Raw genomic sequence first — 24,635 nt, forward strand, 5'->3', positions numbered from 1 at the left:
GCAATATCCTTTTGGTAGTTTGGGTACCACATCATATTGCAATATTCAAGTGGACTACGAACATATGTTTTATAAAGCATAATCATGTGTTCAGCTTTCCTTGTTTTGAAGTGCTGTAACAACATTCCCATTTTTGCTTTGCATTTTGCTAATAGAATTGCTATTTGATCATTGCATAACCTGTTCCTATTCAACATCACACCAAGGTCTTTGACTACTTCCTTATTAGTTATTGTCTCGTTATTAGGTCCCCTATATACATATAGCTTTCCTTCTCTATCTCCATAATTTATTGATTCAAATTTATCAGAGTTAAATACCATCCTATTTACCTCTGCCCATTCATATACTTAGTTAAGATCTCTTTGTAGCGAGTTCCTATCTTCATCACGAGTAATTTCTCTACTTATTCATGTGTCATCGGCGAAACTACTCACGACCGAGTCCTTAACATTACTGTCTACGTATGCAATCATAATAACAAACAGCAGTGCAGCTAACACCGTACCTTGTGGTACACCGATTATTACCTTAGCTTCATCCGATTTCTCATCGTTTGCAATGACTATCTGTTTTCTGTTGTGTAAAAACGTTTTTCTCCATCGTCCTACTTTGTCCACTATATTATGTTTTCTAATTTTCTTCGCTAACATATTATGGTCTACCTTGTCAAAAGCTTTTGCAAAGTCTAGATAAACCACATCTGTTTCTTATGGTGGACTAACAGTTGGGTTTGTGTACTTTTTCCGGGTACAAAACCATGTTGTCCCATATTAAACATATTATTTTTTATTAAATGTTTCATAATATTTTTCTTCATTGCCCTTTCATACATACACTTTCATAATATGTGATGTTAGACTCACAGGCCTATAATTACTTGCCTCTAGTCTTGATCCACTTTTGAAAGTAGGGGTAATATATGCTAATTTATGCTCATCATAAATCTTGCCTGTATCTACACTTTACCTTAATAATATTGCAAGCGGCTTTGCGATAGAATGAACTACTTTCTTTAACAAAATAGCAGGGGCACCATTTGGCCCAGCTGCCGAACCATTTTTAATTTCATTAAAGCATTAATATCTATGTCTGATAAATATTTACTATTTTCATACCTTATTTCTGTATCATTATCTTCATTATCAATTCTAGGGGTAAATTCTCTTTTATATCTCTCTGCTAATATGTTGCATATTTCCCTTTTTTTTTCATTCATTAATCTCCCTTTATTTCTTAGAGGGCCTATTTCTATTCTTCTTTTATTCATCTTTTTCGCATATGAGTACAATAATTTGGGGTTTTGCTTGATATTTACTAGAGTTTTTTCTTCCAAGTCCCGTTTTTCATATTCGTTTGATTGTATAATCTTTTGTTCTGCATTTTCTATCTTACTTCTTAGTTCCATCACTTTCCATGCATGCTTATCTTTTGTAAGAACTTTTTTCCACTTTCTGATTTTCTGGAACAAGATCCTTCTGTGTCTTGGTTTGCATGACTGATGTCTACTTTCCTTCTTTGGTACATATTTTTCCACTATTTTCTCTAATATTTTCTATATTATATCCGTATTTACCTGTATATCATCACTTACGAATATGTTATCCCAATCTTTGTTTAATTCTTTATTTATTTCTGATCATTTTATATTTTTATTGTAGAAATTGTATTTTTCATATCCTTCCCATTTTTTCATCTCTTGCTTATCTCTGTTTTCACTTGCTTTGGAATGGACTGTTAATTCTATGACATTATGGTCTGAAATACTCGCATTATAAACTATTATTTCTTTAACATAATTCACCTCATTCACAAATACTGGGTCTAGAGAGAGAGAGAGAGAGAGAGAGAGAGAGAGTGTGTGCGTCATTTATCAACGAGCAGAATGTATGTGTTCAGCTAACTAGACATGGATTCATGTGAACAAATTTATAAACCTGAAGCAACAACCCCTTGTGGAAGTTGAAGGAAGCTCCAAAAAGGACAGAAATCAGCACCTACACATAAGTATAGTATTTACTATTCGGTCAGATCTTACGAGTTGCTTTTGGAAAGAGAGTCCTTGCTAATCTAAAACATTACTCACTGTCCTCACATCCTACAGGGATTCACTTATAGTGGAGAGTTCAGTGATCGCAGTATGTAAAGCATAATGCAATTATTGCATGTCTTCTAATGTTTATGTATATTTTGTTCTTTATCTACAGCATGATAAGAATGATTTCCTGTTGATCAATATATATATATATATTTTAGATATATATAATATATATATATATAAATAATAAATATATATTATATATAAATAATCCATATATATATATATATATATATATATATATATTATATATATATATATATATATATATATTATATATATATATATATATATATATATGTATATATATATATATATATATATATATATATATATTTTTTTTATATATATATATATATATATGTATATATATATATATATATATATATATATATATATATATATATATATATGAATATCATATATATATTATATATATATATATATATATATATATATATATATATATATATATATATATATATATGTGTGTGTGTGTGTGTGTGTGTGTGTGTGTGTGTGCATTCCTGTTCGACCTCTCTTCCTTCCTTCTTAGCCGATTAGTATTGGACTTTTATGAAGACAATAGATATTTTCGACTGAAAGACAGGGTAGCGGGAAAAGCAGAAGGGTGGGAATTTTACCCGCATACGCGTCGTAAGAAAGGACAAAAATACATTAGAAGGGGTACACGCAAGAGCCACAAAGTTAATCCCATTTATCAGGCAAATAGGTTACCACAGACGACTAGAGAGCCTGGATATGTATGGCTTAGAAACACGATGGTTGCAAGAACAACTAATAGAAACATTCAAAACACTGAAAGGCATAACAAAAGTAGACAGTAACCTATTTACTTAAACGAAAACCAGACAAGAAATAATGGATGGAAACTAGAACTGAAGAGATACAACACTTACCATTATGGGAAGTTCTTTACATACAAGATATGTGACCCAATGCATAAACTGTCACCAGAAGTTGTAAACAGCAACAGTGTGGAAGAGTTTAAAAGAAACTAGAGGTAATTGAGCAAAAAATGTCTCCTCAGATGGACTAATAAGTTATTGAGACATCCTAATCCTCTTAACTCCTTGTAACTCGGGGATAAAAATGAAATGTTTTCTGGTTACTGTTACTTTAATCAACTTGAAAAAGATTCTCAATGTATGTAAGGTATGCAGGTAAAGAATGGAAAGGTGCTCATCGGCATAGTCAATAAATAACAGTGATTTGAATTGACAGCTCAAGGTCGTGAGAATGAGTTTGTGGTGAACAAAGCAACGCGTGGCTCTGTTTATAAACAATCTTGGTTCGAGATGGCTACCATGACATCAGGCGGACAACCAGCCAAGATGGCGGACTCCCTCAATGCAATGCAGGGCTAACTTATGAACTCACGTTCTTTCGTTACTTTACGACACAGAAGGTAAAGCACAACTTTTTTGTGATGGAATGATTTATACATATACGTAGACACAGATTAACTGTTTAAAGCACCAATAATAAGTTTATGTTACTTATGAAATTGAAACAAAATTGAGATGGTAGTGAGTGTGCGAGCTGGTTGATATCAAGAGGTCCATAGTGGCAGTAGGCTATTTTTGCGAAATGAGAGTTGCCAAACGTGGTATTCCTATATCCTATGGACTTACAAAATGTCCCTTTTCCTATGTGAGAGAAGCTGTGAACATTTACTCTCATGTCACATGTAATAACCTAATCCATTGAGAAATTCAACATCATTGTATTACTCGCTGGCCTGCGAGTAGGACCGATAACTCGATGCTCTGATTCATCTCAAGGATATCCCAAGCGGGAATTTTCTAGGTTTGATTGCATCCACAGTCCAGTATTAGCAATGCTAATTTTACTAATTGACTGGATTTTTGGCTAAATCTGCAACTTTTACAGATTCCTCTGAGCCTGTCAAGGTGAAGGGAATATTGAATTTAAAATCTGGCCCTAGAGGACACTTGCCCAGAATCAAATATGTAATAAAATGCAACACTCAAGATATCCTACCTTCGAGTTACATTTAAACAAAATATAGTTCGCCAAGAAAGTCCATAATTAAATTAAATACTTTATTTCACCCAGTTCCAACAGGGGAAATAAGTCATGACAAGTATGCAGTCCAGCAAGGTAAATTCAGCAATAAAATTAAGACAAATTTCACAATTACTGGCTTTCGTAAATAAATGGAAAGTTTATACACATTAGTAACGCAAATGAGAGGCGAATACAAAAATTGCTATGTTGTTAACAGTTGTAGAAGCAAGCAGCTTGCTCGCAGCATGGTGGAATGGATTGCCTTCTGAGGTAAGTTATCACACGAAGGAAGGTACCGAGGCACGAGGGGATGTGCATTGCAAAGAAAAACCCATAATATGCAAAAAAGAAATATATAGCGTATTATCATTAAGAGATTGGACGTAATTTTTTTAAAATTTAGAAAGTATATAATCATGCCTAGATACTGACTGTTGGGACTCCAACAGCAAAAAGTATAAAAGAAAAACCAGTGATGGAAAATTTTATGTTTTGTAGTTTGCGTCATGCAAAAATAAGGATACTTGAATTCGTGCTCTGCGTGAAGGCGAATAGAGTTAGTTAATATTTTCTTTTTATTATGAACCATCAAAAGATATTCCTTATAAAGCTTACTTGATGAATCAGACTGATAATTCTAAAAAACTATTTAAGAATTTTCCTAAATGTTGATAGCCTTTTGAGCCCTCCTTGTGATCTTTGACTAGGAAAGGATGGACTTCTCTCCGATTCAGTTTTGAGTCAAAGGCTTCATTAAATTCTCATGTTTTCTTAGCCATCTCTCCTGCAAAATGCGTTCAGAAAAATCGCTCCTTATTAGGCAAGGCAAAAACGCGAATGGAATGGTTTCGCGAAGATAATTAGCTTCTTATACTCGAGGTTGGAAACTCATTTGTTTTTATTTTCCAGTACGAATACCTGTCATATTTGAAGAAGAGCGCTTTCCTTCGAGGTTGACAAGGTATTAGAAGCGGAAAAGGGTTCCTCATCTTTATAACCATTTCGCGGAAAAAGGGTTCTTAGTTTTCCTGCAATACTTCAGTCTTCTTCTCTTTCCCTATCTTCTGTTTTTACTTCATCCCTCTCTTGTAGTACTCTTTTCATTTGGTCTTTCTGTGTTTCTTTCATCATTTCTCTCACAAACCTCCTTCAGTTATCTGATCTGATTAGTCCTTTCCGTCGCTGACAAAACGCTTCGTCTCTTAGTCTAACAGAAAGCTTTTGCTTTCCTCACCATTTCGCTATGACAATCTTCTCGCCGGAAATAAATAGAAATAAAAACAGCGTGATCTCAGAATAAAAATGTAAAAGGAGAGATAGTGCATGAAATGACTGCATTCCGTGAAGAATGGAAAGCCGCTGGTAGATCTTATTTGGAATAGCTATCATTTCTACGAGTCTGTTTTACCTTGTCATGTTTTTCAGTATCAGAGATAAACCTGAAAGTCAGAATTTTTGCAATGTTCTATTCTTTTGCTAGATCCGGTTCCAGATATCTTTATAATTAAACGTCTAGTATCTTCAGGATTTCGGACAAAAAGTGCAATGATGTAATTCTAAAGGGGGAAAATTTTCAATTTTAGAGGACAAAATAAAATGAAGCCCAGATGACGTTAATTAGGCAACTAGAGCGAATAGTCATATGTTTTACAAATCTCGTTTTCTGGAATTCAATTGCAATGAAATTCCTCACTTCATCTATGACACCATCTGTTCTAGTTCAAACCTTCACCCTACCTGTATTGCGTATCTTTACGGTTGATCTTTCTCATTCCTTTTTACAAAGTAGCTTTTAATTTGATGTTTTTTTACGCAATTTATTTTCCACCGGAAGGGCAGCTTCCATTCCGTGTTTGTTGCCAACAAAATCATACAGTTGTTTTCTCCCTGATGTTGCAAAGACGAATTTATCAGCTCCTTTCTCTCTTACCAGCATATATTTTTCAGTCCTCCCTTTGGCTCCGACAACCATTTACCAAAACCGTTCTGCTTTTGAAGCGAATATTTAGGATTCTATGCTGATGGAACTTCGTCTAATTTCCCCTCCAGTGCCATCCATCTTTATTCCAATTAGTTCTTATTACCCAATTCACTGTTCCGTAAGTCTCTCTGTCTGTCTGTCTCTCTCTCTCTCTCTCTCTCTCTCTCTCTCTCTCTCTCGAATTGCTCTTTTGCTATGAGCTGATACTTTCATTTTCAGGCAGATTTTCTGGACGTTATTTTTAATCAATTTTACAAATCTAATTTCCTGAACGGCCTTTCTCCTACAATATGTCCTTCCTCGTTTGTCCATAGATATTCCGAGTTCTTCTAGACACTTTTTCCTCTAGCTTCGTTGTTGTCTCTTCTTCTTAGTACTTTAATGTTTCTTTTTTCCTTTTCCTATCTAGTTTCTAAGCCGCTGTGACTCCTGTATATTGTTAGCATTCAAGGAAAAAGGCATCCTTCACATGCATTTTAATATTTTATTTTTTTTTGTCTTCATTTATTTATTCCGCATTAGATTATCTCCTTTTTTCATATATGAATCACTTCTCGATTTCCATTTCACAACAGCTCTTCATTGAATTTGATTATCTTCTTATCGTTTCTTGTCTTGTTTTCCCAGTTTTTATCCTTTCGTCCAGGTACTTACCCACATTCTTCCTTAACAATTTATTTTCGAATCTTTTTGAATACTTCAAAAAATTAATGCGTCCTTCTTGCAATTTTGTTGATAACTTTTGCTATTATTATTATTTTTATTATTATTATTATTATTATTATTATTATTATTATTATTATTATTATTATTATTATTATTATTATTATTATTATTATTATTATACCTCTATATTATTCCACTAATCATTCAGCCATTTACATCTCCCTTGTCCTGACTTTTTGAATTTTTTCTCATAAAATTTACGGTTAGATTCCTCGATAAGTTTTTTTTCGTTTTGCTAAGAAGCAATTACACCAGGTCTTACCCAAGGCAATATAGTAAACTCTTTCATGGGGAAATTATACTTGAAATATATCTGAATTAAATTTTACTATATACTATAAATCCACAACTTTATTTAACTAAAAATCCACAACTTTATTAAAGTCATTCCTTTTTGGTGCTTGATCGTTCTCTCTCTCTCTCTCTCTCTCTCTCTCTCTCTCTCTCTCTCTCTCTCTCCACACACACACACCACACACACACACACAAACTTACCAACAGAAGAATAAAAGTGTTTTCTAGAAGTAATTTAAGGTGTTAGTAGAAAAGAAAGAAAAGGTTAAGATAAAAAGTAAAACAATGAAAGGAATTAAAAGGCTGCAGAGCCAAGTCTTCTTCATTTATATGAATCGTGGAAGTTTAGCTGAGCTGAAGTCTTTTCTTAGTACAGTTGTAGTAAACTGTTAAAGATGCGAGGCTTGTTTTTTTTTTTATTATGCTTTACCATTGCTTCATAAATGTGAATCTCCTCTTTTATTATTATAGGTTTATTAACTTTTCGATATATCTCTTCTCGCGTATTCTTCATTATATCATTCATTAACTTTATGCAATATCTTTCTTTCTAAGTGTTTTCATTCTATTTTCTTGTCAAGATTAAAATTTTTCCTTCTCATTACAAGCATTGTAGCCTATACCGATAATAATCAAATACCATATTTTTTTAGGTATTATCTCATTTATCACTCAGGTCTTTTTATGTCTCAAGTTATCCAATAACAACCCAACTTATGTCTCCTAAAAGTACTAAGTTGCCTCATTTCGACCTGCTCAGGGAAAACGTTAACTAAAAATATGAATGGAAAACTTATTATCATTAACCTTATTATTATTTTCTGTAGCCTTAAACAAATATTCGGTAAACATTTGAATGGTTTCCTTCGATCCTCAATGTTGAAGCTCATTTTTGCTTCGTCCTCAATTCGCTGGCATGTTATGAATTATATACTCATTATATGGCGGAAGTTGAGAGAGAACAACGAAAGAAAACATGGCTGGTGATTCGTTTGTAATTGGATGGATCATGAGATGGAAAGTGGAAGTGATGGGTTTGTGAAGAATTGTGTTTGGACTATGTATTTAACACTGTTGGTGCCCAAAGATGATTAATTAAAGGAATTGGGAAAAGTTTCAAAGTAAGAGTAATTTCATTATTAACTGAAGAGGATCACCAAAGATGGACTTATTAACATAATTAAGAAAGGTTTCCCCACGTTTTATTATTATTTATTTGTATTATTTGGTAAAAGCTCTCTATCACGAGAGTTTATACAATGTGCGAAGGGGTCCACAATCATAAAAATTTTAAAAGTTCGTGTATAATTCATAAACACTTTATAAAGGCTTTCGAACCCTTCTCTGGGTTCATCTTCAGTCCAAGTGAATGATTACACTATGGAGCTATAAACATGGGAATGGGCATGCGCGAAATCGCCGTGTGCAGCATGCCACCATTGCAAAGGGTGGAGAGCTTTGTATCACAATGCCCACCTAGCAATATTGGAGTGTAACCTCTTCATATTCCATGATAATATCTTGTCATCTATGACATTTGTTGTATTATGTTAAGGTAAATTTAGTAGTAAACATTATTCAATCTAGTAATTTCTATTTACATGATAATACATTTAAAATAGACACCTAAAATTATTAGCATTAATAAGACTGACATTAATAAGTGATCTGTAAAAATAAATTATTTATATCAACAAGTGTATTTCTTTTTGTAATAATGACTGATATAAGTAAGCGATAGGCATAAGTCAACATAATTACAATTTAAGTTTATTGTGTCATGGTGATAAGGTTAATCCCTAGGTAGCACAGACTGGATAGCAAGGTGATAAGACCTTTGTGGTGCATAAAATGCAAATTAGAGTATAAAGACTTTCATACTTAGAAGGATATTCAATATAGTGGTAAAATTTATTATACAACCCCATGGCAAAGACATGATATCACTCAGTCTCATCACATGGCATGCATGATTATTTCTATTGTACGAGACATATTCATGCTTCCTTGGGTTCATTGGAAAGAGCTTTTCAAGAGCATTTGCCGATGATAAATTTACGAACATTTATATGAAAATTTTTGGAACAGTAGATTAAAAAAGCGATACCAGGTAAAATGTATATATGGAAAACTTTACTTAGAACACTGCAACGCCGTATTTTCTACACGCTTAATTATATGTTTTTAAAAGGGATTTTCAAGAGTTTTTTTTCAATGAGTCTATATTTATTCAAATCTGTGGAAAATTAAGAACGACCGAGTGAAAGAGGCGTCTGCAAGACTATGCTTAATAGCTTAATTCGGCGTCATCTTCACCCTTTCCAATGGCGCCGCGCAGTGACAATCTGCGTCAATACATTTATACGCTCATGTCCATTCCTTGTTTATAGTTCCATGGATTAAACAAAACATGTACTGTGGTGAACTTGGAGTCGCTGAAGATGTTGAAACCGGTAGTTAACATTTTTGTTACTGTGGATCCCTTAGAATATTATTATTATTAATATTATTATTATTATTATTATTATTATTATTATTATTATTATTATTATTATTATTATTATTATTATTATTATTATTCTAATTTGCTCTTCAGTCAGAGAATATGTACATATGAAACATGGCTATTAGAGTTTGGAGAGCAGAATGATTAAAGGACTGATTGTGGACTGAGCAAGCTATTAAGAGTTAAGAGAACGTTCCATTATAACTCTTATTATTAGTAGCGGAAATAGGATTAATAATAATGATATTTTCCATTTTTCCTAGAGAGTGAATCCCCTCAAGGGTGTTAACCCAGTATGTTTCAACCTTTGAGGTGTGTTTAGTACCATGCAGTTGGGTATTGACATAAAAACATAAAAAAAAGACTATAAATATCATAAAGATGATCACCGAGAACAAAAGTTAGTCCTAGATAACGACTCCCGAAAACCCTTGGGGTCACTATTTAGGAAAAATCCAATATCTATTTTAATTATATTGTTAGTAGTAGTACTATTAAGGTAACAGTTTAAAATAAAAAAAAATCTAAGAGAAACAGAAAAAAAATCGAACTGATAATATGGAATGATGCGAATTATCAAATATAAGGGAATGTATGTAGATGAGCAAAACCAAAATAAGGTTAAAGAAAAACAAGAGGTCACGTTTGCTTATCCTCTGAAGGGAGGGACCTGAAACAAAGGACTCAGAACATCCGTTATGGGTCCGTTATGAAGGCATCATTTTTATTACTAATACTTCCAAGGTAACCAAGAAGTGTGAGATGTCTCAAAGCATGCCCAATATGACTTACCAGCTATGAAGGAAGACAAATATAGTTCAGTCAACTAATTAAAACATAACTAGAAAGCAAAGATGCAGAGAGCTCAAAACTGCTTAGAAAATGCATAGGATGAGAGGACAAAGGTTCATTTCCAGGATACATACTCCTTCACGGATACACCTACTGCTATGTGAGTGTGCTTTCATACTTTATCCACTACTAAATGTCCAAACAAGTGCCAAAGCTAAGTCACATGAATACTACAATTATGAAGGTTCAAAAGTAAATAACGTGTGTCTGTTGCGTGCGTGCATCCGTTTTCTTCTCATACAGAACACTGATTGTTCCTTTGTCAACCTCAACATAAGTTATAACCCCAGTTGAAAAATACGAGAACTATCTCTCATCTGTGCATGAAACTTCAAAAGTAATATTTTTGCACCTCTCTCTCTCTCTCTCTCTCTCTCTCTCTCTCTCTCACTCTCTCTCTCTCTCTCTCTCTTAATCCAAAGCAAATCTTTCCATGAAAAACAAGAAAAACATTTATATAATTGCTTGGAGAGTTGGCGGTTGTTCACCTAGATAAAAACATTCTTCAAAGTAATTTGCTGTTTTTCTATCTTCGACCCAAAAGAAGTGCGTTATTCTTGAGGTCAGCAAAATATCCCAGTTAAACCTCTCCACATTGCATTAAGAATCTCCTGCCATTGACGATAATGGCTCATATTTATGACAGTTCAAAGTCCTTTGAAAGTTACCCTCAAACATTACGACATTTTTCCATTCATTCGCGTGGGGGATTTTCTATTTTCATTTCAAAGGAATTCCGAACGTCAGCCTCTTCACTTATGACGTTTCTTTGTCCTACTTGACAAGATATTCTTTTCAAGGACTTTTTGCATCTTTCACCGGCATCATTCAAGCGATTTGACCTGAAGAATGATAATATACTTTTGGATGCTGAAAGAGAGAGAGAGAGAGAGAGAGAGAGAGAGAGAGAGAGAGAGAGAGAGAGAGAGAGATATGTATATGTGTATATATATATATATATATATATATATATATATATATATATATATATATATATATATATATATATATATATATATATATATATATATATATATATATATATGTATATATATATATATATATATATATATACTACACACACATATATACTACTATATATATATATATATATATATATATATATATCTATATATATATAATATATATATATATAGATATATTATATGTATATATATATATATGACATACCGATTATATATATATATATATATATATATATATATATATATATATATATATATAATATATATTATTATATATATGTATGTCTATATATGTATATATAGATTATAATATATATATATATATAATATAGTATATCTTATATTATATTATATATATATAATATATATATACTATATATATAATTATATAGATAGATATATGACACTATATCTATATATACATATATTATATATATTATATGTATATATCATATTATATTATTATATACACACTATATCTATATATATGTGTGTGTGTGATTGTGTGTGTTTAAAAAAAAATGGGCTTTATGGGCTGATTTTGAAGTCTAAAGCTGGCATATAGCCAGCCAGTTTAATCTTCAACTGCCGAAATGGACTGGGTTAAGAATATTCCTATACAATATGACGCTGCAAGAGTCAGAGGCAAAGAGTGAGGCAGAAATACTTTCCTAGCTTCCATCACCTCTTTTCAAAACCTAAAACTGAGCACCATTTTCAGAAATTCTCCAGTTCAATTTACATAACGAAAAATAATGGTCTGTTCCTTTTTTTTCAGATATTCGGTCCAGTAAGTTCTAAACAATCCTTAAATTGTTGTGATCATCATTTTGTAAAAAAAAAAAAAAAAAAAAAAAAAAAACTAATCACTCTTACAGAAAAATGTTGCACGCGAGTTAATTTAATCATGCTCACATATACCGTGTTTAATCAGTCGACCAAAGCCGCAATAAAATAATTTCCGTTACAAGTGTGATTTACGATGAAATCAAACTGAAATGAATATTCCTTTCATCATGGTCATCCTGGTAACTATATATTACTCACGAAGCTTTGATGACCTCCCGGTAATTTAAATCTAATATGTAATTAGCTCTACCTTACTTATTGCATTAAAATATGATGGGAAACGGTACTAGATTCGTCTTTTGACTCTTTTGTATTGATACAAGTACTAATGTTATTTCAAAATATAGCTCAATGTTCTACTAGTTCACAAAAAAAAAAAAAAAACAGTTCTGGAATCAAAGCGTATAGGAAAGGCCATAACAAAGGGAATGTGAGTATTTACTCGAATAACTTCCATGACAAAACGTACGAGGCAATTCACATCAGTAGCGGCAATAAAAAAAGAAGCGACAAATTAAAATTACTTCCAGCTATCATTTCATAATCAATCTCTCTCTCTCTCTCTCTCTCTCTCTCTCTCTCTCTCTCTCTCTCTCTCTCTCTCTCTCTCTCTCTCTCTCTCTCTCTCTGTCTCGCCTGAATGACCGAACATTTGTTGCAGGGAAAATAAAATAAAATGTACAAAAACAATCTTCATAATCCCTATAATTATTTTGTTTTGGTTACCTAATTACTCAAACAATTGTGTAAAATCTAACTCATTATATTTAACAGCCGCTAATAACTTTAATCGAGATTATTAACTTGATGACACATAGTTAGTTCTATCTTTCGTTTTCCAGTAATGTATTTTTATGAGAGCATATTTTATGCAGATTTATATTTCCTTATCTGACAAAATTTTTCTAGCCTCGTCGTACTGCATCACTTTGCAAGTCCGTCTTCTCAGAAGCCAGAACCAAATTCCCTTATCTGTGGTATCCATTTTAATAGAATATTTATATGAGAAGTCCGTTGTTCTGGAATTCCTAAAGGTATTGAAAATCTCACTGATCTCTAAGTTAAGTGATTTAGATTGACTTATTCCCAGTATTTTTAGACTTTTGGAGAACTTGTTCAGAAAATAGGCGTTCGTTTAAATCGAAGTATCATCATAGAATTAATCTTACTTCAAGTCTTTATAACTCTACATTGTTATCTTTTCTATTTTCTATGTCCCCAATTGTACTCTATCGGGAATTTTAAAGACAGAATTATCAAAGTTTTATTTACTTTCACGATCTTAGATTTTCTACACGAGTTATTTGTCACATTTCCTTCCTTTACTTGATAGCCCTCCAATCTCTTTTCAGCTTTCCTTACATACTGTTAACATCCTGTTTAAGTTGACGATAATACATCTGGGCTTTTCCTTATTTTATATCTTGGTACACACATATCCGTTTTAATCTGGTGTCCATACGTTAGTCGTCTATTTGCCGATGAGTCTATTAGAGTCAGATCATCCCACATTCCCTTTCAATTTTTTCATGATGTGGTATTTAATTTTAATTCTTTTAAGACCACTTTTCTTTTTAAATATATCCTCTTCGTATTTCTTACGTAGAAATGGCTCAGTCCAACTTTCAAATGGATTTACTCCTTCTCCACTGTCAGTTTGCAATTTTCTATTTAATATATGGATATTACTTTAGACATGGCTTCCAAGAGGTCCTTCATTTTATGCTGTCTCTGCTCTTTAGTCCTCGTTAAATACACCTGGTCTCCCAGTCCACACTGACTTTTTGTAAAACTGAAAAAGCAAAGGGTAAATCGCTTTGATCACTTCCTACGGTAACGAAGATTAATAAAAAAAATTCTTAACCAACATTAAAACAGTAAAAGTATTAACATTATTCTCATGGAGCAAAACTTTTAAAGAATTAGGTTTTAGTACAAAGGGATAAGGAGCTGTGAGCTAAAACTGGTTATTTAAAAATGTGTTGATTCGCCAAATACGAATCTCGGGTAATAAATGTCATGCAGTTATTTTCTGAGGATCCAGCCTCATTGTGAAAAGATGGTGAATCAGAGGAATTACAAAAGTTATGGTAAATATTCAAAAGTAACTATGAGAATTAGAGCCAAAATCTGTATAGATACGAAATTAAAAAGTCCAAAAATTAAGGCAAATTATTATTTTCTTTCTACCGTGAACACAAATATTTCTTTAAATATGTTGCTCCTGTTAAATGATGCTCTGAACTGACAACATTTCTAGTCCATCATTACAATTATACTTTACTTTATAAGTCAAAGACGGCACTTATCACCAGATCAATGCATCCTTTCTCCTCTTCTGCTATTCCTAAACAAGCTTATACCATTTTTATCCCTAATTTGTATAGTTCTGCCTCTTTTCTTTGTTACACTTAAAATCACTTCTTTATTGCCGTTTAGAGCTTTTTCTAGCATTTATGATTGATACATCTTCACCATGAGGTGGAATCTTTTAGAACTTATTTGCATGATATTTGTTTCATACATTTTAATTTGACAAATATTCTGAGCAATATTCATATAGTATAATTAAACCTCTATTTCCTGTCTATTCTGTACCTAAAACTGATGTATGTACTTCTTTCCTTGCACGAATAATTTCAACTTTTTTTTCTTCTGTTTACTTAACATATTGTTAAGGATGGGTGTTTTTTTTATTAAAAGTAAATTTTAAGGAAGCCAGGTATGCATTTCTCATTGATTAATAAAATTAACATAATTACTTAGGATGCAAGCTGGGACATGTCCTTTGTCTTCCAAGAGATCAATTGCCAATTAATCAGTTGTATCCGTGAAATCAGCCATGCAAATAATATATATTGAGCAGTCAGGAATTCTCCAAGTTATATCACATGCTAATTGATGTAGTCTCATTATATACGATAGCTTTGAAATTATAACGCAAGTCGCTGATGAAACATTAATTTTATTTTGAAATCTATATATGTCAAACAACTCGTTCTATCATATAATCGTTAGCGTTCAGCTGCCTTCTGCTTAGAGCGTCAAACAGTTTGTCCTTAGTGTGCTCTTCTTGCTGATTCACTGCCTAGTCTAGCGGGATATTTGGCTGGTTCTAGTAATTATATGTTTTATTAGTTTTTTTTTATTTTTTTTGGTTTGGGGTGGGTTGGGCTTTACGTAATGCGTTCTCTTTTCGCCAATTATTTTTCATTTTAAACTTAAGCTGTTATCCCTATCATATTTTTTTTTTTTTTTTTTTTGGTTTTTTTTTTTTTTTTTTTTTTTTTTTTTGCAAAAAGAGGTTAAGAGGTTAATGTGGTTTTTGATAACACATATATCTGGTAAGTGACCAGTTTGTATGTTCGTTGTACTGTCCTACTACCATATATATGATGAATTTCTGCCACTTTTTATTAGGATTCTAAAAATAGATTAGTATTATATGTTTGATCTTTTGTATATCTTCGGTTATTACTTCTTTTTTTTTTTAAATATGGGATTATTTCTGGCGTTAGTGTAATACAAAATGAAAGTCAGTGTTCTACGGTTAGCGTTAATTCTTTCATAAAGGCCTGTCCACACGATCGGGCCTGATCGGCGGACTTCCCCTCTAACGGGCGCACTTGACGGGCAAACCGTCAAATTGCCCGATGGGTCTTGTAGCAAAATCACCATGGTGGTGCCCAATGGCTTGAACTTCGACCCTGGCAGACGTACGTTAACCATATACATTTCTTTTACCGAGCCATTCTTTGCACCATATTCTCTTCTTCTTCATCACACACAAAGCAATTATCATGCTACACTATCTCCTTCTTTACGGTAGGCACCATGTTTATCGTACCGCACTGAACACACTACTGGCATCGTCGGGCACGCCCACCTCTCCATCGCCTCACCCGTGTGGACAACATTCACGGGTAAGCCTGACAGAATTTGCCCGTCAACCCCGGAGCATGCCGATCAGGCCCGCTCGTGTGGACAGGCCTTAAGACAGTAGTATTCCAATAATACTATCTTTTGTAATTATCAAACTATCGCAATATATGCAAATAAAAAGAAGGCTCTAAACGACCCTCTCTAAATTGTTATTACTCGAAAAGCCCGGTTGAATAGATAGAATTTGGTTAAAATACTTTCCCCAGTTGATCTACAACCATGATATTCGGGTAGATTTGACTGGAAACTGCCAAGCATTAATGGAAGTTAATTTCAGTAAGTGAAAATGATAGAAAAATCCAATTAAAATGAACTATGAAATAAAAATTAAACTGTTTTGTGTAAATTATGTTGGCACCAAGACACCTAGCTATTAAATTTATCACAATCAGAGAGAAATGACGTGTTGGAGCTAACAGTGATCCGTTACTTTTAAACATAAATCAGGATGACAATATTGAAACAATACCATCCAAATAAAGCAGCAAAATTCTGAGATCGAGAAGAAAAACATTGACATTCCGATTTCACTCTATCTTCTCATGTGACTTTGGGAAATTAATAAAACAAACTTTTTATTCAGTTAAGATAACGAAAGGGAATAAGATTTATATAGTAATGCTTAGTATTAGATAAAAATAGGATATGGATATCTAATGATGTGGAAAACACGAACAAGAAAAATAAACAAGCAACCAAAATCTTGATTCCGAATGTTAATAACAACAATGACAAGAAGAATAAGGAGACAATTACCCTGACATCACGGCGTGAGAGACAGAAGAACTTTCCACTTTGTTGAAGTTCTTAATGAATTTTGCTGGCATCGATGGACCTTTGTCTCCAGACGCTCAAAAGAGAAAGTTTCGGTGCTGCTCCTCAAAGTTTGAGCTTTAACTTAGATGAGATAAACGTTGCCGCCAACAGAAATGTGGCTACACTAAAGAGAGAGCATCTTTGTCAGCTATTATTGTCTAGCTTTCTTAGGTGTAGGAAACCAGTTCCTTACACAACACACTCAGCAACAACAGTAACAACAACATAAGCATACAGAAAATGTATCGGGTGTTTAGCCTTTCCATATATATGAGTAAACACGTTCCTCTGTAATTCAGTGATCAAAGGTGACAACAGCATTATATCCTAGATCCATAAAAACTTAGAAGGAAAGATATTTAAGATTAATTTTCCTGTCTACCGTTGACATCTTGCATTTGATTGAATATTCATTACAAACATTCAGAAGCAAAGGAAATCGATTACAAGAACAATCATAAATAATGAATTACTTGATTACACTTGATAAAAAGATGTGCAGTTATAAATGAGTATACTCTGCAGTATTTGGCTAATTGTGAAGTTTTGTTATCTGTTCAGTTAATGTTAATCATAATTAAAGTGAACTAATATTTTCCCGAGTCATTTGCTGTTCTGACCTTGTAATTTTAGAATTGTCTAGTTCACATTTAGATTAAGTCAAGTTAGACTTTTATTGTCTCATTACTTCTCAAAAACTATCTATAGCTCTAGTTACTCTGCAAAGAAAATAAAATAATTTGATAAGTCAAAATTGCAGTTTTATATCCGCATAGTTAATTCTAGTTATGATATCAATCATGGGGTGGAAGGAAGAGTTATTTTCCCTAGTTGATGTTTGTTCACGCCTGGTTGAAATGATCTCTAGAAGGGAGAGGTGTTCTAAATCAAACATCCCCAAGCTTATATAATATAAAATATTCATATAAATCCATAATACTGTAGTTACTCTACGATTCTCCCACTTTCTCTATTTAGGATCTCTCTGTGACTCAAAGCTGTTCCTTCCAAAAAAGACTGCCTTTGGCCATTTCATTTCACAGACCCTGATAAGAATTAAGCCAGCTGTCCCAACCATGTGTGAGCCATGCAGAATTTGGAGAGACACGAGGCCAGGGGATTGCAACGGAACAGCTGCCACCTACCGGATAGGTCCGAATTAGGACTAGGACCGAGATTATAAGAAGGGTCGCAGATGAAGAAAAGGCATTAAACATCGACTTCCCATCTTAGACCACGGTGGTCCCACTTGAGCAGAGCGCTTCCCCCATCCCCCAACCCCCATCTTGAGATTGCTCCATGTATTCATTGACTCTCAGTGGTGTTTTCCCCCTATCAGTGCCACCATTGAAGACAGACGAACCCATGACTATCAGGTAGTGTGAAGGTAATGGCCCAAGTAGTCAATCACTTTATTTTCAATTTCATGGCTACAAGCAACATAGGGACCTTAGTTCCCCCTAAACATTTCTTCCAGTCAACGCACCACGTAGGTGCTCCCCTCTTTCGTTCTGTGATGCTGTAAAGTTCCTCCCATGGTGCCATCTGAATTAGTAGGTGTTCCCATTTTGAATAGTGTTGGTATTGTTACTGGGACGTTAAACGAAATCAAGGTATCTTATCCCTTACCCTTCACCCCTGTGATTGCTTGGTAGTGTAACTCCAGAAAAAGGGATCATGATTAGTGTTATCGTAGCATTCCCCGATCCCTGCCACCTCTGTAGCCAGCTTATTTATGATGTGATGCAATCTGTTTACAGATGCCCTACCATTTGCCTAGCTGTAGGCAGTTGACTCTTGTAAATGAGTGACTCAGGAATTCATCAAATATCCATTGTTTTATTTCCTCGGGGACCGAGTATTCCAATCCTCCAAATCAGTCAACAGTGAGCTGGTCTCGCTACCTTAGTTTCCGTAGAATAGTGAAATAAATTCTTCCATCTGAAATGGGTCACATGGCATAATCTTTTATTTTTTTCCCCATTTGTGTTATGGTCCTCGTTTACAGTCCAACGTTCCCATCTTGGGAACATGATTTTCCTTTATATTCCTAGCTTCACATTTTCAAACATAATGGTTTGATCACGTTAAGTATAATTTTTCACATATAATTATTCATTATAATGATGAAACAAATTAGCGACCCAAAATAAACATTTTATTTCAATAAGAAAAAAATCATATTGTATTATTTTATTCATGTCATATATTCCCTAAATAATAAATTCTATCTAATTTTATTTTTATTATAATATCACTGTAAATATTTTTGCAAGATGTACCCAAAATGGGAACGTTGGACACTTGGGTATGCTGGATACCCTGATTTACTCGATATCCTAGGTCTGCTATCCATGGATGGTAACAAATTTTACGGGTGATGTTTTATAATTTTTTATTCTTATTATCATCATCATCATCGTTATTATTATTTGTGTTGTTGTCGTCGTCATCATCATCACGTTATGTAATCATTTTTCGTTATATGGTTGTTATATCATCAACATCATTTTTTTTACATCCAGCACCACCACCACCACCATCATCATCATCATCATCATCGTGTTGTTGTAGTTGTTTTTATTGTTGTTGATGTTGTCGTCGTCGTCGTCATCATCATCGTTCGTTGTTTTTGAGGCTGTTTATATCTATTTCTTTAATTTGAATCACAATTTTCTATAGGACTAACTCTGCACTTCATACGCAATTATGGTAAATCATACTTCTTAGTGGAAAAACATAAGGTTCATAGATTAAACCTGAGCTGTTTTGATAAAACGCCCTATCGATTCCTACGCGTTGCTGCTGAAATAGTAACTCAATCAAATTCCGCTGAAGATATTTGTGCGGAATGCTGCCACATGCATCCATGCAAGAAATGGAATGAAGGGGTGACAAATTAAATCCGTAGGTTCTTTAAAATCTTGTAATGAAGATAAACAGACATCAAGACGGCAGCAGCGGGAAGCAGGTCCGCGCTTGTCACTACAATGACCACTGGACAGTGACTGACTATGCATATGGCAGCAAATAAAGGCAGTGTTGACACCATCTAATTACAATATTGCCACGATGCATAATGAAATAGTGGGCTCACAGTATGTGCAATGGGAAATATACATGGAAACATAAATATAATTCTTCTATAGAATAATACAAAGCAAATGTACAAAATGTTTATAAACTGTACGTAATGTAATCAATATACAGTATAACATTAAATATCTATACACCTCCCTCCCCCTTTACGCTCGTAGCAGTGTCTCGAGCGGAACATTAATTCCTCTGAGCTAGTCGAGGTGAATGACGAGGGACATTGGAGGGTTCGAATGATGGCTCTCTTTCCTGGCCAGGGCAGGGGGACACAGGGACTTGGGGAGAGGTGTCATCACTCATATTAGCCACTGGGCGTAAATGTCTTCGGTTTCGAAACCACTTGACCACTTGGAAGGCATATTTCATACTTTCTTGACATTCCGCGGCCCATCACGATGCCAACCTTATCCTTTCGAAGCGTCGTTGTGTCCTGTATCCTAACTCGTTGGCCGATGGTGATTTTGGGTAGAGGGCGGGCATGAGAATTGTAAAGGCTCATGGCCTGGTCGGTTTGGGCAGCAGTGCGACGGTCGTAATCTTCAATCTTAGTTTGCCACTCCTCTTTGAATGATCTGGGGTGAGCCGGAACACAAGTGCGGAGAGGATGGCCATAGGGAATCTGCGCAGGGGAGCGTCCAGCGGGGTTCGGTGTATTCCGAAGCTCCAGCAGTCCTCTATCAAAGGCTTCACAATCTATGTTCCCGGATGGGGCAGTCTTGATGATAAGGTGTTTAACAGCTTTCACTGCAGCTTCTGCATGTCCATTATCCTGAGGGTAATGTGGAGAAGTAATGATGTGATGAACTCCCCAGCGGTCGGCAAATTGCTTGAAGTCGTGGCTGGAAAATGGGGACCCTCCATCAGTTCGTAAGCGAAGTGGAACACCAACCTCACGGAAGAAAACACAGAACATTCTTCTAACTCTGGCTGCAGTTGTGTCACGTCCACAGGGAACAACCACAGGCCAGCCTGAAAGTCTATGTGCAATAACAAGGAAGGATTTCCCTGCTACGTGGAAGAAGTCAGCTGACACGCTTTCGAAGGGCCGGGATGGATGGTCGTCACACATGTAAGGTTCTTGTTGCTGACTAGGGAGAAGCTGTTGGCAGGCCTCACAGCTTTCTACTTTACTCTTGATATCTGCATTGATACCTGGCCAGAATACTGTCTGCATTGCATTACATCGAGTAGCTTCAATCCCTCGATGGCTGTCGTGGAGTCGATCCAAGGTGTGTCTACGGAGGGCTGCAGGGATGACGATCCGGGGTCCATACAATACTAACTCTCCATCCGCGTAAAGGTTGTCACGCAGCTTCCAACACGGGAGGGTGGAAGCGTGGAGATCATAGCGGTTGGTAGGAAAACCATTGGAGACTTAGCGAACGAGACGACTGTAATCTTGATCTTGGGATGCGGCCGTGCGGATTTCTTGCAGAGACTAGTCTTCTTCGATGATGGGTCCTGTTGCCTGGTCGTCAGTGGAAGTGGCGGTGCTGGCAACGATATGCCTGACATGTGCAGTCGAAGTAGTGCACTCCTCTTCATCTTCAGGTGTGGGGCGACTGGTTGGGGAGCTAGACAGGGCGTCTGGTATGCAAAATTGTTTCCCTGTGCGCCATACTGCAGTGAAGATGTAGGGAGCCACTTTCATCTTGAGGCGCTGAAGACGTGGATTCTCAATAGCATCTAAAGTGTAGTGATTGAGAATTGGTATCAAGGGGCGATGGTCAGTCATTAAGGTGAAATGTTGAAGTCCAAACAAGTATAAACGGCACTTAGCTACAGCCCAAGTGACTGCAAGTAGCTCCAGCTCTATGGTGGCGTAGCGAGTCTCTGTATCCGTAAAGAAACGAGAGCCACACTGGGCGAGACGCATCTGACCTCGGCTGTTATCTTGAAGTAGGGCATAGCCGAGACCATATAGGCGTGAGGCATCTGTTTATAGAACCACATGCGAGGCAGGATTGAAGGGAGCCAGGACAGGTGGTGAAGTCAGAGCTGTCTTGACTTTCTTAAATGCTCGCTCATGGTCGGGCGTCCAGACGAATGAGCGTTTGGGGCTCATAAGTGGGCGTAGGGGCTGTGCTGCTGCTGCGATGTCTGGACTGAAGTCGGCAAGTTGATTGACGAGACCCATAAACGACCTGACGTCTGTGACATTGGAAGGTGTCGGGAATTCGCTTATAGCTGATACCTTATCGGGGTCTGCTGCAATACCATCGGATGATAAGACATAACCGCAAAAGTTAACTTTAGGGGTGGCTACAGTAAATTTCTCCTTGTTGAGGGTGATGCCATACTGACGGCATCTAGTCAGTATTTGGTGCACGTGTTTTAGGTGGGAAGGAAGATCCTCGTCGGAAAGGATGTCATCTACAACCTTCACACAGTTGGGAACACCTTGTAGTGCCATATCTCCACGGAGGCAGTATGCATCACCTGTTGCTGAAAATCCCATCGGGCCGCGACAGTGCTGGAACCTACCATACGGAGTTATAAATGTAGTCAGGTGGCGGTCCTCTTCTGCCAACTCCATTTGCCAATAGCCATGCAGGGCATTCGCTGTGGTGAAGTACTTCGCAGTAGGAGAGATGTTGCGGACGGCATCATGGGGCGTAGGTGAAGGGTGTGTAGGGCGTGCTACTTGAGAATTTAGGTGGGTGTGATCCACAGTGATGCGCACACCTTTGTCCTTGGGTACCAAGACCATGGGATGGCACCATTCAGAGGGTTTGATGCCAGCTGGTCTGATGATTCCTTATTGCACCAAGGAGTCAAATTCTTCTTTCACTTGATCTCTGAGAGCGAACGGATTGGGCCTGGGTGTATGCACAGTGAATGGTGTAGCACCAGGTTTCAGGTGAGTCCTCATCGGAGGGCCTGCCATTTTCTTTAGTGGCTGGGTTTGTAGATCCTTCTTGGATATGAGGACATCGCTGAAGTGCCGAAGAAAATAGTCCTTAATATCTGTGGGTGACGTCATGGCAGAGGCAGGAAACTGAGCGCATCTGTTGACATGTGTAACCTTGAGGATGGGCTTCAGGAATTCCGGTGACACTATGGTGAGGGCTCGGCAATGTTCACGGGAGAGGAGGGGAGTCTGGATATCCTCATGAACATGTATAGTTGCTGAGCAAGACTTGTTGCCAAGACAAAGGGTTGCCTGGAAGTATCCTACAGCCGGTATCATGGGGGATCCATCTGCTGTCACAACGTCTGTCATGGGTGGAGGTTCGAGCCTTGTCCGAGGTATGTGGAGTGCATCCAAATGTATGGTGCCAATCGCTGTGATGTCTGCTCCTGTATCGGGGATTAGCTGGAGTTGTGCTGATATATCGCCAAATGACAGAGAGACAGTGACTGGTGTGGGGGACTCGCTACCCAAGTTATCACCCACGAAACGGCAGCTGGGATTTGACTTATTAGGAGGAGGTGAAGCTGTATACCCAGTCTGACTTTTCTTGGTCGACCTGCACAGCTTCTCAAAATGTCCCTGTTTCTGGCAGGTCTTGCACTGAGCTTCCTTAGTAGGTTATTTCTGAGTGCGGGGCCAATGACCCGTGCATCCGCAGTTATTGCACGATGCACCAGTGGCTGGGCATTTTCCAGAATCGTGCTTGTGAGAGCAATATTGACAAGGGTCACTGTTAGGAGACTGGTTAGAACGTTGGTCAGGAGATCGATGAGAAGTCCTCTTCTGTAGACGCTGGTTCTTCTTGTATATAGATAATGCATTGACCTGGCTAGGGGAAGATGCAATGGCTGATGCAGTTGCATGTGTAGATTCGTAGGAGCGACAGCATGTCACGAACTCTTCGAGGGTAGATGAGGGTTGGAGGGGGATAAGGCGTTGTATTAACTCTTCGTCTCTCACACCCATCAAAATTACCAACTGCAATTGCTGTTCGGTGCAGGAGGTGGGGTTGCCAGTGCATAAGTCCACTTCATCAGCGAGATCCTTGAGGCGTGCTTAGTAGTCTGCAAACGATTCTCCGACAGCCTGTTTGCAGGACAACAATTCCCTGCGTCATAAGGCTTCATTTCTGAGGCTGCAAAAGTGCTTTTGCAGTGTATCCAACACCTCTGTAAGGGAAAGTGATGTGTTGGGAGGGATGCCCAGTGTATGCGTAAGCAGGCGCTGGACGTCCAGGGAGATGCAAGTTCTCAGGTGAATCAGCTGGGAAGTTTGATGTAACCTATCAAGTCCAACTAATGCCGCATAATCCTCAAAACGGAGTCTCCATTGGCGAAACGCTTGGTACGTTGCATCTTGTTGCAGGAGAGGTGGGGGATGGACCGTAGGCTTGCTAGAAACTGAAGGTGTATTCTCTGAGAAGCCAGGGGGTGGGGGAACAGGTGTAACAGGAGGTGCAATCATGGCGTTAGTTTGCTGGGGTTGCGATGCCGCAATCTGTCCTGATAGCAAGGAGAAAAGAG

General features: G+C 36.4%; 1 protein-coding gene across 1 annotated transcript; it reads right to left on the reverse strand.

Annotated features, from left to right (window-relative positions):
* Positions 1-20,499: 20,499 nt before the first annotated feature.
* LOC135203375 (uncharacterized protein K02A2.6-like) lies at positions 20,500-21,372 on the reverse strand. The gene has a single exon (XM_064233109.1). It carries the CDS (start codon positions 21,370-21,372, stop codon positions 20,500-20,502), a length of 873 nt encoding a protein of 290 aa, XP_064089179.1.
* Between the last annotated feature and the right edge of the window lie 3,263 nt (positions 21,373-24,635).

Source organism: Macrobrachium nipponense, chromosome 36, assembly GCF_015104395.2.
Source record: "Macrobrachium nipponense isolate FS-2020 chromosome 36, ASM1510439v2, whole genome shotgun sequence".
In the NCBI taxonomy this organism is placed as follows: Eukaryota; Metazoa; Arthropoda; class Malacostraca; order Decapoda; family Palaemonidae; genus Macrobrachium; species Macrobrachium nipponense.

Bases quoted from the DNA above. Each gene is read 5' to 3' on its own strand.
- LOC135203375 (XM_064233109.1), bottom strand. From the start codon at position 21,372: ATGCAGACAGTATTCTGGCCAGGTATCAATGCAGATATCAAGAGTAAA.